Source organism: Physeter macrocephalus, chromosome 5, assembly GCF_002837175.3.
Source record: "Physeter macrocephalus isolate SW-GA chromosome 5, ASM283717v5, whole genome shotgun sequence".
In the NCBI taxonomy this organism is placed as follows: Eukaryota; Metazoa; Chordata; class Mammalia; order Artiodactyla; family Physeteridae; genus Physeter; species Physeter macrocephalus.
The window spans coordinates 4,915,244-4,935,323 of record NC_041218.1 but is presented as its reverse complement, the minus strand read 5'-3'; the positions used below and the strand labels follow the sequence as shown (position 1 = coordinate 4,935,323).

At 40.8% G+C, this 20,080-nt stretch overlaps 1 protein-coding gene across 2 annotated transcripts in view; it reads left to right on the top strand.

Moving 5' to 3' along the window:
* Nucleotides 1-475: 475 nt before the first annotated feature.
* Nucleotides 476-20,080, top strand: part of ACTR3B (actin related protein 3B) — a 112,214-nt gene continuing 92,609 nt past the window's right edge. For both annotated transcript variants that reach the window (XR_003679674.2, XM_028489533.1), the window contains exons 1-2: nucleotides 476-616; nucleotides 16,574-16,629. Coding sequence is in view for 1 of the 2 variants with exons in the window: in XM_028489533.1 (XP_028345334.1) it covers nucleotides 573-616; nucleotides 16,574-16,629 (100 nt within the window). In the remaining variant the exon portion in view is untranslated. The remainder of the gene's footprint in view (nucleotides 617-16,573; nucleotides 16,630-20,080) is intronic.

Genomic DNA, 20,080 nt, shown 5'->3' with positions numbered 1-20,080 from the left:
ACCAAATACTGTGCGAAGCATCCGGTGATCAATGATAAGATATTCAGGAGCCCTATCCTAGCGGAGTTTATATTCCAATGGGAGGACAGACTACAAATAAAAATATAAATTTGCTCCAAATGTTGTGAATGAAAGCAATAGATTGTTGAGATAAGAGAGTAAGGTGCAGGGAGGGCACCTAGTGGGTGATCACAGACAACTAATCTAAGAAGGTGGCATTTGAGCGGAGACTTAAAGGATGAGAAAGAGTCAGCCTCCGGAAATGGGGTCGCGTTCACCTTAAGTCAGTTAAAAATAGCCCGCAGCCTCTCCGGCTGCAAGGTTGGACGTATGGGCAACGAGGCTCCGCCGCCAGCACTAAAGATGGCGGACAGGGGGCGGGGACGGGGCGTGCCCGCGCCGTGATTGGTTAGTCAGGAGAGGCGTCACGTGGGCTGAGGCGAGCATCCGGGCTCCCGGCAGAGGCGCTGCGGAGGCTCCCGGGAGCGCGCGGCGCGGGGCGAGCGCGGCAAGCGGACAGCGGCGGGACCTCCCGGGCAGCCTGCGTGGACGGAGCGGCGCGCGTGCCGAGCATGGCGGGCTTCTTGCCTCCCTGCGTGGTGGACTGCGGCACCGGGTAAGAGCCGCGGGCGCCCACCCCGCTCCCGCGCGGCCCCGCTCCAACCCCGGCGCCGAGCACCTGCCCGCGGCCCGCCCCCTCTCTCACCTGGAGGCGCCCCGCCCGGGGCCCGGGTCTCGGCCGACAGCTGGGCAGGTTCGGGCGGCCGGCCCGTCTCCGCGCCCCACTCCTCTCCTCCACGCCCGCAAGGGCCACGCGCGGAGCTTGCTCCGCTTGATGCAAAGAGGACCGAGGGGAGGAGTCGGGCCGGCTCGCCTCGCCTCCCACCTCCTCTGTCCGCGCTCGGCCGGGGCCTCCCGGGATGCCAGCTTTCAGGCAGGCGGCTGCAGACCCCGCTGCCGTCACTTGCCTTCTGCCTGCCTGACGGTGCCCCTACCTTCTCACGTTCTTATAAGGGGCCCTCGTTTTGGGTTCCCAACGCCTGCCATTTCTCCTTGCTGATGATTCTCACTTGTGGAGGTTTTTATATTCATCTACCAAGTTGACACCTTTTGTTTTGCAGCCCACTGTGCTCTCTTCCAGGAGTGAATGGTTCTCTCGGGCTAAGCTCTTGCTTTAGTTTGCGTAGAGTTGCCTTTTCACTTAAAAAAAAAAAAAAAAAGACTCCATTTTGAAAAACAGTCTAAATTTGGGAAAGCCTGTTTGTGGTATGGTTTTTATTTCGCATTACTTTTGGGGTGTGATTGCTTCTTTTGATGTTGTTGAGATATGCAAAAGAGACCTTAGGAAATTTCCTGTACTTTCTTTCAGTGGCCCCCGCTTCGCTGGTTTTAGGAAGGTGCTCACCGAATCCGTCTAGCTGGTGGTTTAGAAATTCAAGCATGCCTGCTTGCAGTGTAGGTGAAGTACCTAATAAAGTAGCCTGGAAGTAAATTTAGCCTCTTAAAGATCTTTCAAGATGGGATTTTAATCATTTTTTCCACAAAATATTCCATGGTATGTTCACCTTAGCCTTGATTCTTTTCTGTAGAGAGATGCACTTGGTTTAGTTTCCTTGACAACCTTGTAGGGGTGTCTTCTTTAATTTGCTTCAGTCCGTCTCCTACGGATCGTTCTTTCCTTTTGCTGCTGAAGTCACCGGTAGTGGTTACAGGCTGGAAAAAACTGCCTCTTTGCTTGTACTAATTTTCCTTTTGGAGATACACATTGTACTAGAAGTTCCGGGGCTCTTTATTTTAGAAGTTGTTTTGCTACCCAAAACCCAAGCCCAAACCAGTATTGATATTAACCCCCCGCCCAGTTGTTGGCTTCCTTATTCAACCCCTCCTCCCAGGAGCTGGTGCTCACCCCACACCCACCTGAGGTCTGTTTGTGTCAAGAGTGCAGGCAGCAGGTAAAAGAATTTTTCCTTCTCACATTTGCACGTGAGATTTTTTTTTTTTTTTGAGATTTTTTGTTTTTGTGGTTTTGGTCTTGTAAAGCTATTGAAATGCAAAGCATTTCTTGGCAGAAGCAATAAAATGTGCCCACAGGGTGTGTCATACCTCTACTAATAGCAAGCTGGGGACCTTACTCATCATTCTTGCTGTAAATATCTAAAATGTGGTGCTCAATTTTGACCTTTTGAGGTAGGTGGTATCTCACTTGGAGATGTAACTTCGGAATATCTTTGTTTTATGGCCCAGTTATGTTATTGTCTTCAGGCTGTCGTAGGCTTTGGTGTCAGGACTTAGAAACAGTGGCCGGGAATGTTCCCAGTGGGTTTCACATGGACATGTTCTGTTGTGGAAACAACGGTGGTTAATTATAAATGTCCAGTGTCCAGTGTGTGGCCAGATGGAGCAGCCTGGAAGAGCCTAAATTTATTTAAGCATGTTAGTAGCTCTTATATTTCCCATAGAGCTAAGTGGTTTTTGGATTGACCTTTACCTCAAAATACAATAAAAAGGGGTAAAATGCAGATTAAAAATAACTAGGATCAAGGAAAAGAATGGGCCTGGGGCGTCACCCTAAACTGTAGACCAGTGGTGCAGCCGACTGGCCTCACATTTGGCCTTAGTCTTCCTGTCTGACAAAATTATAAGAGGGTCATCATCAGTTATGTAATTCCTGTCATCGGGAAGGACGAGAAATACCTGTTTCTCAGGTGAAACAACTTTTCCTAGTACCGAATTCTAACAGAAAAATTCACACTGAATTATACATAGTGGACATTAATGATTGAGTAGACAGTGTACTAAATAGTATTTTTTAATTGCAAATAAATTTCATCCTGGGAGCCTGGCCTCCTCTAATGAGCCCTGAGACCAGCTCAGTGAGCACAGGCGAGCCGGGAACTGCGATAATATGGACCACGGCTCTGCTTGCTCCAGAGACGAAGCTTCGTTAGGCTGCTTAGTGTTCAGAGGATATCCCACAAAAACTAGTGTTACTTCTCTTAACTGAACTTGCCGTATTTTTGAAGATTTTTATCCTTTTAAACTTACTTTGAAAAATGTCAGATCTACTGAAAAGCTGCAATAAGAGTACTGAAAAGCCTGCTGTATATTCTCTATCCAGTTTACCAACTATTAACATTTGCTTTATTGTTCTCTATATACTATACACATTATTATTCTTCTGAACTGTTTGTAAGTCGCAGACATCGTGCTGTTTTATACCAAGATACTTCAGTGTATCCTCTATGAAAACAAAGACCTTCTCTCATATAGTCACAGACGAGTGATCAAAATCAGAAAATTTAACGCTTATGCAGTAGAGTTGTCTACTAAGTCTGGATCCCATGAATGGTCCCATTATGTCTCTGGACGCTCAGCTCTCTGCCCTCATCTGGCACGGTACACTGTGTTTGCCTGTCATCATGTCTTTTTAGTCTTGTTTCACTGGACCAATTCCTTAGCCTTTTTCTGTCTTTCAGGACAGCGACATTTTTGACAGTCAGTTGTTATGGATAATGTTCCTCAATTTAGGCTTGTCTGGTGTTTCTTTATGACAGGTACAGGGTGTTTATTTTTGTCAGGAGTACCACAGAAGTGATGTCAGAGCTTCTCAGTGCATCACATCAGAAGGCTTTTCCCCTCCAGCTTTATTGAGATGTACTTGACACACAACATTGCATAAGTTTAAGGTTACAACGTGTTGATTTGGTACATTTATATATTGCAAAATGATTATCACATTACGATACTAACACCTCCATCCCATCACGTTATTACCTTTTTTTTTTTTTTTTTTTTTGTGGGGAGAATATTTAAGATCCACTTGTCTTGGCAACTTGCAAGTATAAAACAGTATTATGAACTATAATCACTGCGTTGCCCATTAGCTCCCCAGAACTTACTCATCCTATCAGAAGGCTGAAGATAGCTGATGACGTTCATTTGGATTATTTGGATACGGTGGTGTCGACTAGATTTCTCCATTGTACAGTTACTGTTTTCCCCTGTGTAATTAATGTCATTTGTGGAGAGATACTATGAGATTATGCAAATACCCTGTTCTTCCTTAAACTTTCACCCATTAGTTTTAGTATCCATTGGTGGTGATTCTTGTTCTAATGGATTATTACAGTGATGGTTTTTTTTTTTTAATTCCAGTATTTTCTACATTTATTAGTTAATATTTTACTGTAAGGATGCACTTTTCTGTGGCTCCCATTTATTTATTTATCGTCTGTATGGGTTATTATCTTGTTCAAAGAGTTATTTATGTCATTCTTACTATATTCAATGGATTATTATTTCTTATTGCCATTATTTGTTTTGATGCTTAAATTGTCCAGATGTGGCCAGCAGAAGCCCATTCAGGCTGTTTCTGGCGTTCTTTAGACATGTCCCCATCATTTTTTGAGCATTTTGTTATTATCAAAAGACTGCAACGTAGCCAGTGCAGTGCATTTGTCTTTTTGCATTTTTTGCTGGAGCATCTCTGAGATAGGTTTCTAGAAGTGGGATTTCTGGGTCAAAGGGTAAGTGCGTGTGCAATTTTGCTAGACAGTATCAAATCCCACTCAGTAGTGTGTGTCTTCACCAGCAACGTGTGAGAGTGCCTGCGGCTTCTTACAGACTCACCAGCAGAGTAATTGCCAAATTAAAAATTTTTTTACCAATCTAGAAGGTAGGAAATGATATCTTATTGTAGTTTTAATTTGAATTTCTTATATTATTATGTGGGAAGATGAGCATCTTTTAATATGGTTAAGAGGCATTTGTGTTTCTGTTTTCTGTCTCTTCATTTCTCTAGGCAGTTTTTCTGTGGGTTTTTAGTCTTTTGCTTCTTTATTTTTAGAAGCCTTTATGGATTGGGGTGTGGTGAGGGTCCCATAGACCACCCACAGGTTCATTATTGATTTGCTAGGAACAAGCACAGGATGATAGTGAAAAGGTAAAAGCAAGAACAGCCAAGGAAAAAGGCACATGGGGCAGAGTCTGGAGGAAACCAGGAGCAAGCATCCGGAATCCTTTCTCAATGGAGTCACACAGATGTGCTTAATCACAGCCAGTTGTGGCACACGTGTGAAACGTTGTTTACCGGGGAAGCTTGTTAGAGACTCAGGTCCCAGGGTTTTTATTGGGGGCTGGTCATGGCACCTCCTGCCTAGCACAAACCAGAATTCCAGAGTCCCAGAAGGAAAGCAGGTGTTCAGCATAAACTGTATTTGTGTTACTTTTATAATCTGCTACTTTACAAAATGCTCTTATTGTTTGTATGAATTTTTCCCTTGATCTTTAGGGTTTCCAGATACAGAATTTTGTCATTTTGTCATTGGCAAATAGAGATTGTTTTCCCTCTTCCTTTCCATTTTTAGGAGCTCTGATTGCCTTTTTTTTTTTTTTTTTCCTTTGTTTTGACATACTGCAGTGGCCATTGCCTCCAAATAATGTTAAATAGGAGTGGAGTTAGTGGGCATTATCCTTTTGTTCCTTACTTTAGTGGAATAGTTTCTGGTGTTTCTAAAATAAGTAAGATGCTGGCTTTTGGGCTGCTGTGTGTATGTACATACTTACACACGTATACAAATACATGTTAAAAAGTTATACAAATAATGTTAAGAAAGTATCTGTCAACTGCTATATTTTGGAATGTTATAACATGAATGAGTGTTGCATGTTGTATGATTTCTTTATAATAAATGGACCGTGTGGTTTTCTTCCTTAGCCAGTTAATATGGTGGATTTCCTAATATTGAACCACTCTTGCATTCTGTAATAATCCCCACTTGATCGTGCTGCATTATTTTTTGATGCGTAGGTAGATTCTGTTAATATTTTATTTAGATTTTCATGTCAGTATTAGTATGAATTATAGTTTAGTTTTCTGGTGCATTCTTTTCAGATTTCAGGATCAGTGTTACACTCTCTTCATAAAACAAATTAAGAAGTTTTCTCTCTTCTTCTGTGCTCTGGAATAGTTTAAGTAATTTTGGGATTATCCGAGTTTTAAAGTCTTGGTAGAAGTCCCCAGTGAAACTGTCTGAGCTGAGTGCTTTCTTGAGAAGGAGGGTCCTGCTGCTCTTTACATTTCTTCAAAGGCTGGTTAGACTTCCTACCTCGAGTGGAATCAATTTTGGTATGTTGTATTTGTCTAAAGAAAAATTCTATTTCATCTAGATATTTCAAATTTATGTATGTAGTAGTCTCATGATTTTTAAAAATCTTTGTTTTTATGGCTATTTTTCCCTTTGTTGCTCAAATTTATTTTGTTTTCATCCTTTTTTCTTCATGGCTTACCTAATGATGTGCCTATTTTGTGGATTTTTTTTTTTTTAAAGATAAGCTTTGGGGTTTACTTATTAGTTCTGTTATTTTTCTGTTTTTTGATTTATTTCTACTTTTATTTTTATTTCTTTCTTCTGCCTTCCTTTTATTTTGTTGTTTTTGAGTTGGATATTAAATTCATTTTAATTTTCCCTTTATATTGAGAAAGTATTTAATTTTGGCTGTTATGTCTCTAAGTATATGTATCCCTTATGTACAGGGATTTGGGTATAGTTTCTCATTATTGTTTTCAAGACATTTCTGTATTTTTCTTTTGAATTTCCCTCTTAACTCAATATTTCTATACTAGTATGTTTTAAACTTTTCAGGTAAAAGGGCCTTTTTGTTTTTTTGATTTTGTTTTTAATTCTAGTTTTATTACATTATGGTCAGAGTGCTGTTTATATTCTGTTCTTTAGACTTCACTGTGTCTAAGATATGGTCAATTTTTTGAATGTTTTGTATGTACTTGGAAAGAAGAATATTCCCTACCGGTATGTTCAGAGTTCAGTGTATATCTATATGAGCTATCTTATTAATGATGTTATTTAGGTCTTCCAGTTTTTTTGTCCACTTACTCTTTGACTGAGAATGGTGTGTTAAGTGCTCCTATCAGTAGTGTGTTTCTTGTTTATTTCTTCGTGCTTTGTGAAAGTTACTGCTGCCTTATTGAGTACCTGCATGTGTAGATTTGGCTTATTGATTTTGAACTTCGCCAGGGGTGATATAGGTGGGTTGTTTTTTGGGGAAATCTCCTGGTCTTCTGGTCTTTGGCTCTTTCCTCTTGAGCTGGTCATTTTCCCCAGAGGATATACTTCTGGTCATCTGCTTGGAGGGTGGGGTCTGGGTGCTTGTGTTGTGAGAGCTGAGTTGGGGGCAGAGAAGGGTGTGGGAGAGGGCCTCTGAGCCGTCAGCTTTTTTCTGTATTCAGTCAGGTAACCCCTTTCTTTTCAGAATGGTTCCCGGACTTGCCCAGGCCAGGTGACTTGGGAGTCCAAAGGTCCTTGGCTTTACACTCTCTAGAGTCAGCATGTGGGAACGCGGGGGTCAGGGAAGGGTGGTCACCCCGAGGAGTGGGGCGGGAGGGGGCAGTATCACCTCAGCTTCGTGTTTTGGGCCCTTCAGTCCTGGTTCCACAGGTGCCTGTGCAGCCACCCTATCCGGGGCTTTTCAGGGTCCGGGGTGTGTTGGGCTGGTTCTCAGCTTTGCCCACTGCTGGATTTTGTACACCTCCAAAGCCACTTACTACTGGTCCTCTGCTATCCAGGGCCAGAATTTTGCTGTTACCTCCTTGTCTTTTCTCCCTATTGTTGTGGTTTTTAGATCTTAAAAAAATCATTTTGCTTTGGTTTTAGTGGGGCTTCGGGACAGAGTGAAATTAGATCACGTTTAGTCCACCATTTTACCTTGGAAGTCAGAGTTCACTTGATCATGCGCCAAACCCACAAAGAGGCCACACATCGTGATCTTATATTTACTAGCCATAGGGCGAAGAATGCTGCTGTAGAAGAAGAAGTGGACAGGTATATAGGGTAATGTAAAATTTACAGATCAAATAGAGAAAAAGAAAAAAAAGGATATTGGATTTAGATAAAATAATTTATAATTAATAAATTTTTTATAATTAATAAATTTGAACTTACATGTTTAACTGTGTCCTATAAACAGAGTCTACCTTTTTCTGTATGACAGACAACCCAAGAAACATTTGAAGAACTTGATCATATGTTAATATACAGTGTACAGTGTGGGGAGTGTATATTATTTAGAACTCTATCATTAGGATCTGGGAGCAATTTTAGTTTTATCAAAATCATATTCTGAGTCAGTGTAGTCACTTTTTTAAAAACTGAAAACATCTTAGGAGGGGGTAGAGCTATTCTGGTTGAAGTTGGGCGTTTGAGACTGGACCTCATAAGAGGTCTCAATCAAAAAAAAACCTCCCTGCAGGATACAGTTTCAAAAACACTGTTTTAAAATGTGACATTTCCACTTTCAAACATAAATTAATCGAGCTTACATTGTCACCGTCTTCTCTAGACACATGGTTGTAGGCGGGATATATATAAGTATGTTGAGTTGACGGTAGTCAGATTAATCCTCCTCACTGCAGGCAGTTACTGCTGTGGGCAGAGAGGCCTTTAACAAGAGGAGCGAAAGAAGTTTTGCACAAGGACCTTTTAAAATGTTTGGGGCAAATAAGGATATACTTTATTTACAGAAAGAGACATTGGAGGATACATGAGAATAGGATGGAAGGCGAAATGGGGTAGCTGGGTGTAGGAGTGAGAGTGAGACTTTTTATAGGTACCTTTTTAGAGTGTTTGGAAGTTTGAACTAGGAGAACATATTTGGTTAACTGGCAGAGTTGTAACTCTTGGTCTTGCTTTATGCAGCTGTTGATCTGTTTCCGTATCTTCTGTTTGTCCTCATTTCATATGAGAAAAGGTCTCAGGTCAGGGGATGTGTGGAAGGTGGCACTGAGTTTGAGAATATGGCTGGCAGTCTGTAAGCTTAGTTTATGTATTTTTGAGAATGGTGCTTGCCCCCACCATGCTGGCTGTCCTTTGGGAAGATGGTGTTCAAATAAACAAACAAAAAACCAAAGCCTTTTAATGTAAAAGTTGTTGATCTTAATTCCTTGTGTACACATGTTTGGGAAAATCTGATTGATGTGTGTCTCTTCATGTATCAGGTATATCAGATGTACACAGAACTGGAAGAGAAACGATACAAAATTTTAGTGTAGGGAGAGACTTTTAAGGTAGAAACTGCAAAGGAAATTATTCAGTAAAATTACTGGTAGATTTGATCACCTAAATTGTTTAAACAATTATATTTCAGTAAATGTATAACTGAAGGTAAACAAACTCAGAAAAATTAGTAATATATATCAGCAAGCATTAATATCCTCAGTATGTAAGAGTTTACAAAAATTGGTAAGACCCAAAAGTCTAGTAGAAAAATTATCAAGGACAGTTCATGGAAGAAATACAGATCATGACTACACATCAGATAACATTCAGTAGTAAAATAAAATTGTTAACTGTGAGAGCCTTTTACTTTTTTAATTAGGAGATATTTTCCAGAAATGGTAATGTTTAACATTGAAGTAGGGATTGTTATTACTCACCTTGTACCAATGGAGCAACTAAAGTAGGAGGGATTAAAGTCACAGAGCTAGTGCTGCGCTTTGAACCCAGCACTGTGGGCCCCATTAACTCCCTCACAGTATGAAAATATACTGTTTTGCAACTATTTTTACTATGAACTTCCCTCTGAGAACTGCTTTTGCTGCATCCCATAGATTGTGTAGGATTGTGTTTTTACTAGCATTTGTCTCAAGGTATCTTTTAATTTCCTCTTTGGTTTTATTGTTGACCCATTGGTTTTTTAGCACAACTGTTTTCAGATTATATCTATATATGGCCAGTAACATAAGTCTGCTTCATTTTTGTTGGTTGTGTTGCATTTTATTGAATGATTGCAATATAGTTTATTTAATTTATCCTCTATTTATGGCATTTGAGTGTTTCCAGTTTCTTCATTGTTTTGCTGTTATAATGCTGTAGAGAACATTTTTTGTGCATATCTTTTTAATACATGTAAAAGTGCTTCTGTGGGGTAAATACCTAGAAATGTGCTATTTGGACAGTAGGTGTATGCATTTAAAACTTTTTGGATAATATGGTATATGCATTTATAATGTTGATAGGTAATGTGAAACTTCTCTTTGTAATGACTCTTCAGCCTTTTAATAATACCCATGTATAATTTACTACCACCTTCTTCAGTATTGGCCCAGATTTTGAACGGTTTTACATTAAATTTTTAGGTGAATTTAGTGATATGTGATGTTTCTTTTAAAACTCTTGACTCATCCTGTATGAATAAGGTGTATCTCTGTTTGTCTCCTTTTATATGGAGAGTTCGTCACATCATATGGTTTATTCTCAAGGGTAATATTTTTCTGTGTTGTTGCCATTGTGAATGGGATCTTTTCATCCAGTGTATAGTCTCACTTGTTACTGGTAGGAAAGTTGCTGATTTTTGTCTCTTCATTGAGTAACTGGCCATCTTGCTGAATTCCCTATTGCTTTTAGTTTTTCACTGAATTTCCTTTGATATTCCAGGTCTGTAATTATGATTTACAAATAAATTTTGCCTCCTCTTTCCCAGTACTATTCCTTTTATTTAGTTCTTTGTGATTTGTTTTATCTGGTTCTTCCAAAACAATGTTAAATGAGAGTTATGGTGGTGGGTCTCCTTGGCTTCATTCTGTCTTCAATAGGAATGCTTCTAGTTTTTCACTGTCTTTTGGTTTGAGAGATTTTTCCCCCCTATTATCTCTTCCTAAGGATTAACTATTTCTGTTTTGAGCCTTTTTAAAAAATTTTTCCACTACTAGATTTTTTTCATCACACCTTAATTACATAAATAGTTTGCATTGAAAAGCATTTCCTACATTTTTTTTTTTCCCATAGAATACTTAAACACACAGTATTCTAAATAAGACAGACTCGGTACATCTGAGTCCTTTCTTCTGAGCCTCTAGCCAGTATTAAACTTCAACATTATAGGTACATTTTATCTGATAATGTGGTGGGTGTAGATGGTTTTGTTAGAACGTGAGCGTGAGGATGGGGAGCTTGCGTTACATAAAAATTCACAGATGATCGCATGTGGTATAGTTTAGTCAGTGATTCCTGGCCTGGTTGATCATCAGAACCATGGCAGGGGAGGGGCAGGGGATGTTTAAAATACGGATGCCCAGGCTCCTTCTCTGTGATTCTGGGACAGGCCCTGGGAATGTGTATTTTCAGAAGCTTCCCAGGTGATCTGATCAGTCAGGCTTGGTACATTCTTTCTAGATGCCTACCCAGATGATCTTAAACTCACCTGCCAGATAATGTGGGCCATGCTGCCATGAAAAACTTGATCTGAACTCATGTTTCTAACAGGTGACCATTTAAAAAAAAGTATAATTCACATCATTTATTGTACGGCTTTCATTTATTTATTTTTACATTACATTTTTCTCTTTTTAAAAATGAAGTATAGTTGATTTACAATGTTGTGTTAGTTTCTGGTGTATGGCAAAGTGATTCAGTTATACGTGTATATATTTTTCATTATAGATTATTACAAGATATTGAATATAGTTTTCTGTGCTATACAGTAGGACCTTGTTGTTTATCTGTTTTATATATAGTAGTTCGTATCTGCTAATCCCAAACTCCTAATTTCTCCCTCCCCCCTCTTTCCCCTTTGGTCATCATAAGTTTGTTTTCTGTGTTTGTGAGTCTGACAGGTGAACATTTTGGGGAACATTTTGAGGACAAGGGTTGTGTTTCCCCTCCTCTCCCTCTCTCAGTGTCCTCGTATATGCCTGCTACATAATTTCTAGCTAGTAAACTGGTTGGAATGTTTCTTTGTTTGCATAAATGGTGTCTTGAACACTTTACCTGTTTAAGTTGTGTTTTACTTGTTGATTTCTTTTTGGTTGTGTTCTTTGTATAGTTGCACCATTGTAAGATCTTCTCTAATGTGGTGTGCCAATCTAGCACTGGGTTGTCCTCCTAGGAGAGAATTTTAGGAGGAACACTTGTTACTCATATTTACAGTGTTCTGTTTAATAGGGTCTTGTTGAAGTTCTATATGAACCCGTATTGATGAAGATTTTGTTAAAATTTAAAATTTGAATGTCTCTTAAAAAATATTGTTACATGTTCCTTACGTTGTGATTATTCAACGTGAGAAAACCTCAAGTGTATTTGATGCTATATAAAAAATAGCACAGGAAGATTCAAAGTCATTAAATTACCATAAAGTGATCTGGGTAATTTGTGCTTTTGCCAGTGGTTTTAATGGTTTCAGTTTTGCTAGCAAAGGAAGGGAAGACCTCATAGTTAGTTGTTAGTACCTACAAATATTAATATAGTTTAATGTTAGTTTGCCTCAGTCATGAAGATCATTGTTTGCCAGATGTTACTGCTGCAAGGTACTCATGTGATTCTGTGACAGAAAGCCTCCCTCCTGTGAAGTCTGTGGTGTCTCAACGTGGTGACTTCAGAATCTGAACACTCTAGCAACTGTTGCCAAGTGGCATGTGGTAGTGGCATCATCAGTATATAGTTGAATTTTAGAGCTGTGGGCCTGAAAAGGGCCCCATGCATTTCTGCAGCCTGACCTTTTGCTGCTGTGGGCCATTGTTTATGATTTCAGGGCACAGAACTTGGGATGGAGTTGAGCCATGGTTGTTGAAGGATACCTGGTACTTTTAGTTTTACTGCCGGTGCAGTTTATCTCCATCACTTCACAAATTAGTTTGTGGTGTTTAGAGTGGGCACGGCAGAAAGACTGAGTAATATGATTTGGGACACAGAACGTCCTGTTTTTTAAAAAAATTTTCAGGGACTTCCCTGGTGGCGCAGTGGTTAAGAATCCGCCTGCCAGTGCACAGGGTATGAGTTCGATCCCTGGTCTGGGAAGATCCCACATGCCGCGGAGCAACCAAGCTTGTGCACCACAACTACTGAGCCTGCGCTCTAGAGCCTGCGAGCCACAACTACTGAGCCCATGTGCCACAACTACTGAAGCCCACGTGCCTAGAGCCCATGCTCCGCGACAAGAGAAGCCACCACAATGAGAAGCCTGCATAATGCAGCGAAGAGTAGCCTCTGCTTGCTGCAACTAGAGAAAGCCTGAGGGAAGCAACGAAGACCCAACTCAGCCAAAAGTAAATAAATAAATAAATTAATTAATTAAAAATTTTTTCCAAAAATTTAAATTAGGAAATATTTCAAACATACTGAAAAATAATAGTAAAAAATAACTGAAACATACAGCTAGCACTGTTGTAGTGCTCGTTCTGTTTATCTTTTTAATATGTTAACTCACTAATCCTAAGGGGTAGGTTGTATTATGATCCTCCTTTTAACAGATGGAGAAACTGAGATACAGATAGTTACACATTTGGCAAATAACAGAGCTGGGATTTGAACTTGGGCAGTCTGGTGCCAAAGTGCATGGTCACAACCAATACAATACACTCTGTTGCCTTTCAGAAATACTAAAAGTAATATAATGGACATGAGTGATACTTAGCGCCTAATTTTAATAAATGTTAGCATTTTTCTATACAGTTGACCCTTGAACAACAGTGGGGCTAGGGGCACCGACCCCCCCACCCCACAGTTGAAAATTCGTGTATAACATTTGACTCTCTCAAAACAACGACTAATAGCCTACTGTTGACCTTACTGACAACATAAACAGTCAATTAACACATTTTGTTGTATGTATTATGTGCTATATTCTTAAAGTAAGATAGAGAAAAGAAAATGTTAAGAAAATGGTAAGAGAAAATACATTTACAGCACTGTACTGTATTTATTGGTACCATAAGTTTACATCATCTGTTTACAAGTTGAATCATCTGTCAGTACCTACATCAGTATTATACAAAACACTGTAGATGTTATATGTGTTACTAACACTAGACATCAAAAATGAAAAGAAAACGTGAAAAAGGAATTCATATTTATTTACAATGCATTTCAAGCGTTGATAACGAAGAGGCAGCAGTATGATGGAAACCTAGTGTAATTGATACATCTACTTCTCGGTAGCCCAGCCTATACACTGATGGATGAATTATTGTAGAATTTTTATGGTAAACAGTATTACAGTCATATTCATAATACAGTATTGGAAGCATTGTTGCATTTTAAACACCACCACTTAACCTGTGATGATAGACTGAGCTGCAGGTTCTCCAATTACTGGAGAGAGAGAGAGAGAGAGACAGAGACAGAGGCATACTGTAATGTAACTCTCTGAAAGCAAAGTAAGAAAATGAACACATTAATTTTATTTATTTTATTTTTTTTTTTCATTTTATTTTTTTATTGACGTATATAGTAGATTCATTTATTAATTTTACATTATATATCCCTTAACCGTGTGCCTGGGTAAGGATAGGCTCTCCAGTTCAGTGTACGTCTTGCACACCATCTTCTGCACATATATTTTTGTATATTTGTTGAAAAAAAAACCCACACATAAGTGGGCCCGTGCAGTTCAAACGTGTGTTGTTCAGAGGGTCAGTGGTATTAATATTTGTTTCAGGTTTGTTTCTTTTTTGAAATAACTCTATTACACAAAACCAAGTGTGAGAGGTTTATTAGACAATGTCTTTGGTCTTTTCTTGTCCCATCGAATTGTTTTTCTGACTGTCAGCATCCCCCCCTTTCAAACACTGGTTCCTTCCCCAGCAGTTTGCCAGTGATTGCCTTTTCTTACACCTGGTAAGAACTCATTCAGCAGATACTTACGGAGCGCCTGCCACAGCCAGGACTGTGCCAGGGTGGAGATAAAATCACGAAGAAGGACCCTGTTCTGGTCATCCTGCAATCTATAATCTAACAGTGTGGGAGGGTGGGCTTCTTTAAGTACGAGGTGCTTGGTGTGGCTGGTGAGCAAAGTGGCCCCTGTTAAAAGTACAGACTTAGGTGCAGTGCAGTGATTCGAGTGATTTCTGGCCTGCTTGTTATCTTCTCTGGACTTCTTTAGCCTTGGGTCAGTCATTCACTTCATTTATATTTGTTATTTGGAATTTACTTCCAGAAAAATGGTTCAGTTGAAGATGATCCGGAATTCTTTTTCTTTTTTTTTGGCGGTACGCGGGCCTCCCTCTGTTGCGGCCTCACCCGTTGCGGAGCACAGGCTCCGGACGCGCAGGCTCAGCGGCCATGGCTCACGGTCCCAGCCGCTCCGCGGCATGTGGGATCCTCCCGGACCGGGGCGCGAACCTGGTTCCCCTGCATCGGCAGGCGGACGCGCAACCACTGCGCCACCAGGGAAGCCCCGGAATTCTTAAAGTTCAGTATATATTGCCTCCCCTGGGCTCTGGGTTGGCTTCGACTCTCCTTTTGGGTCTGGCGAGCCCTGGAGTCGAGGACTTGTGGGTCCACTTGGTTTGTGTACTTGGGTAGAACTTGGGAGAGCCCTCAGATGGGTCTTGCCTTTTATAAACTCCTTGTTGGGCCTGATGGGTCTCAGGACCTGGCCTTGCCCAAACTCTTGTGACACCAAGACCTTAGTTCCTTGGAGACTGAGCAGTAAGGCATGATTTAAGTGGACCCGACTTGCTTTTTTTTGTCTCCCTAAACCTTATTTAGTTAAGATGTGTTCAAAAATAGTAAAATTAGCATATGGTTAAAATACATTTAAAAATTATAAAATTAATTTATTAGAACTTGGAATATATTAATCACATCAAAAAATTTAGTATCAAGCATCTTGAAATAATTTGTAAAATAGCATGAAATAATAAAGTTGCTTTCAGCACTGCTAGGAAGTGTTTTTATTCCTTGGGAGCATTACTGCAGAATGATGGCTCCTTGTCTTGACCTGACCGCTTGGTACAGAGGGCCTGCTGAGAAGGGGGGCACTCAGGAGTCTTTCCAGGGTCACATTTCCGGCAGATGGTTCCGGGAGGTGGTCCCCACCCCACTTTTTTTTTTTTTTAAATTTAGGAGATAAGCAAATGCTTTTGGAACAGATGGTAGTATTTTGGCATTCCTTTTAGTTAAGACTTTTGGAATCCATCATAAAGAGTATCTTGACAGAAGATGGGCTCGTTCTGAAATGAGATGATAGAGAGCTGCTTCTGTCGGATACTCTCAGGAACTGGCAGTAGCTCTTCTAGACATGTGCCGTGACACTTTAAGAAAATTATGGAATTCCCTAACCCCCCCAAAAGTTCATGAAGTTTGGGAAGTAAGTACGTTTTTTTGAGAGGCAGCTCTGGAATTAGAGCCTGCATATTTAGATTTGGGTTCTTTCTCTGTTCACTAGCTGTTTGGCTCTGGGCAGCTTAATTAACTTCTCAGTGCCTCGGTTTTCTCATCTGCAAAACAGGGATGATATTTACTTCCTTTGTAGGATTTTTGTAAAGATTAAAAGAATATAAAAGCACCTTAAAATTATTCGGGATACACCAATGTAATTCATGTGTTAATATATGAATTTTTCCAGTAGAAACAGGCATAATGTTTTATGTTTTTGTAACTGCTTGCTTATCTGAAATTAGCGTTTGATTCTTAGTCATCACGAGGTTTTTTTTTCCCTTAATTTCGCGGGCATATTTTCAGTCGATATTTTAGGACTTGGAGAGCGTATAGTAAGAGACATTAGTGGGATATAGAGGAGAGTATTATTATCTAAACACGTGTCGATGACTTTGTGCTTTTAGGTACACCAAGCTTGGCTACGCAGGCAACGCTGAGCCTCAGTTCATTACTCCTTCATGTAAGTAAAGCCCCACCCTCGGTTTATAAAGGGTTGTGTTTCTTATCTTTGTTCTAAACACTCTAATTCTGTTTTTCAAGGTATATGAATTTACTTGCCGTCTTCTTTTAGATGATTGTTCTGGTTACTGGGGAGTTATTGATGTCGGCTCCTGGCTGCTGAGTATTGCTGTCGGCCGTGGCTGTCACCTAACCCTCCCACCTTTCTAGTCCTTTGATTCTCTTCTGATACAGTCCTTTGTCACAGTCATTGGAGCTTCAGCTTGGGTGGTTGGCGGAGGCCTTCCATTCAGTCGTACACGTCTGAGCTGCTTACGAGAAGTATATGTGGTTCCTTAAGGTTAATTTGTAATTTTAAGTAAGTACAGTTTTATTAACTTAGCACTTTGGTGGACTCTCTATTGTATTACACTATTCACTTTATTGAAGGATTTTTTTCTGAAAGGAGAGGCCTGTTTTATCGTGATCTGAAGTGTTCTGTTTTTGTGTAAATGTTGGCCAGTGGAGCGTGATAAGGGAAGAAAGGGCCACATTTTGGCCACAGTGCATCCTGCCCGCTCTTCATTCACAGTAGACCCCAGGTCAGGTTGGTTGTCCGCAAGGTAGAATTCTTCTCTGAAACTGTTTAACTTCCGGCTTATGTCTTGGAGACCGTTTACCAAAGAGGCAGGTATGTCAGTCAAGAGTGAAGTGAAGTTCTGCCTCCTAAATGTAGCCCTTGTAAGATAAGTCGCGACCTTAGAAACTGTAAGCTGTTATGGGCTCGGGGACTTCCTGAGTAACAGGCTCTTTGACCACTGAGGAGTCTCACAGAGCAGAGGGGAGGAGCTTATTAGTTATTAGTATTTGTTCAAGGGAGGCTAAAGCCTTTTTGGTGGATGTGGGTATTCAGGTTGCCAGAAAGTGCACCCTCATTCCTTGAGAACATTTAATTCAACTCATTCCGGGTCCTTGCTTGCTGGATAACTGATTGTGAACTTGATTTTCTAGGTCTAAATACTTGGTTACTGTGATGGGGTGTCCTCGACAATAGGCATGATTGCTCTGCTGGTCCTCATTTTAAATTCATGGTTTGTTGTATTAGTTTGCTAGGGCTGCCATAACAAAAGACCATAGACTGGATGTCTTAACCAACAGAAATTAATTTTATCACAGAATAGAAGCTTGAAGTCCAAGATCAAGGTGCCATCAGGATTGGTTTCTGGTGAGGCCTCTCTCCTTGGCTTGTGGATGGTGCCTTCTCACTGTGTCCTCACATGGCCTTTTTTTTGTGTGTGTGCATGGCTGAGAGAGAGACCTCTGGTATCTCTTCCTCTTCTTATAAGGACACCAGTCCTGTGGAACTGAGGCTCTACCCTTATGACCTCATTTAACCTAAGAGGTCCCATCTCCAAATACAGTCACATTGGGGGTTAGGGCTTCAACATAGGAATTTTGAGGGGACACAGTTCAGTCCATAACAATTGGCATTCTGTAGGATAGATCAGTCTTTTGTGAATTTTATATTGTGGATGCCAGAGAACTGGATCATTCCATGCTGAATTGGTAAATTGGAATTGGACTTTCTGATTTTTCAAAGCAGATTAGTTTTGACCTGTGAAGTGCAGCAGCTCTAAGAGGATAACCTTGCACCTCTTGCTTTAATACAGCTGTCGGCAGCATTCAGTTGGCTGCACCACTTCACCCGTCATCATTAACAGAGAGGGGATTGAAGTCCGCTCTTAGCAGGATTCCATTCACTGTCAGCAGGCGCGGCAGCTCTCACGTTGGTGCTGAGAACAGCAGTGGTAGAAGCTAGAAAGAAAAAGGTCAAGGAGGCAGGCGTAAAGGAAGAGTTATACCCTTGGCTGAATTTGTTGCAAGAGTTAGAGAAGCCGCGGTGGGCAGAAGGGAGTGCGTTGGGACAGGTGGACAGAGGGCCTCGGGTACCTTGGGCAGCAGGCCTGCTGCCCTCTCAGTCCTGGCAGCCGAACCCTGTTTGTCCTTACAGAGGCTCTGTTCACGAGGTGAAGTTCAAGATGCAAAGTGGCTTCCAAAGAGAGAAGGGAGCTTGTCTGTACGTGTGTGGCTGTGTGGAGAGTGCCGGAACAGGGCCTTTCTGGTTCTGGTGGGCACAGAGGGGAGGCACCCCCCAGGCAGAGGGTGGCGGGAGAGCGGGCTGGGAATGTGGAGAAGGGTCAGCACTTGTATCTTAAGGAATTGTCATTTTATTTTGCAAACGGGGAACCTTCACATTGTTTCCCAGGCTCCCTCAGGGGCCTTGTCCCAGACTAGAGAGTCACCAAGCCCTGTCCTGGTCCACCAGGGCAGCCCTGCCTGTATCTTATTTATTTGAGCTTCTGTGCAGAATTTGCTCGATTGTTTGAAGAAAGGTTTTCTCTACCTATTTTTTTTTTTTTTCTTTAAGTTGTTGGGGAATGTTGAGAGTCATTGAAAAGTTTCAGGCAGAGGAGTCTATGTGTGGTGATCACATCCATAGAAAGAGAATGTGGGAGGGGTCAGGAGAAAGTAAGTACATTTTAGACAGTTGGTGTTTGAAGAGTTCAGGTGTAAACGTCCTGTAGGCAACTGGGTAAAAGATTTGATGCTCTGGGGAAAGGTCTAGACTGGAGACAGGGATTGAGCCCAGAGATGCTTTTGTTTCTGAATGTCTTTTAAATCTTTATTTTGGAAAAAGAAAGAAAGGAAGGGAGAGAGGGAGGGAGGGAGGAAGGAAGGAAGGAGGGAAGGAGGGAAGGAGGGAAGGAGGGAGATAATATAACAAAGACCCATTTACCTACCACCCGGAATGAACGAATGTTAACACAATTGCATCTTGTAAGTACGTAATACAGACATACATCCGTGTGAGTGCCAGCCCCCTTTCCTCTCCCCCAGTCCTTCCCCGCTCTCCCTCCTTTGCTGGACATTAGCTGTATTCAGTCCACGCTTCATCCTTATCTTACAGAGTATTTTGTGAATTTAAACATTTCCAAAATGATAATTAAACTGTAAATAACTTTCTGCATTTTTTTTAACTCTCAATATTTTGTTTTTAAGAGGTATCAGTGTTGCTACATACAGATCTAGATCAGAAATCTAATATGTGAATCTACATTGGGGCATTTTCCAGTTTTTTCTCTGTTGTACAAAATGATGCAGTAACTATCTTCTTATCCACATGTGCTAGTTTCCCAAGAGAAAGCATGAGAAATGGGCTTGTTTCATCACTCAGGTGTGCACCTCTTCAGCCTTATCAGGTATTGCCAAGTGGCTCTTCCGAGCGCCTGGACTGATTTAGATGCCCATCAGCAGTGGATGGGCGTTTATGATTCTGCACATCCTTGATGACAGTTAATCTTATTTGGCTTAAATTTTTGCCAGTCTAATGAATGTAAAATGATGTCTCATTTCATAAGTCTGCATTTCTCTGATTACTAGGAAGGTTGAACACCTTTCATTGTCTGTTTGTG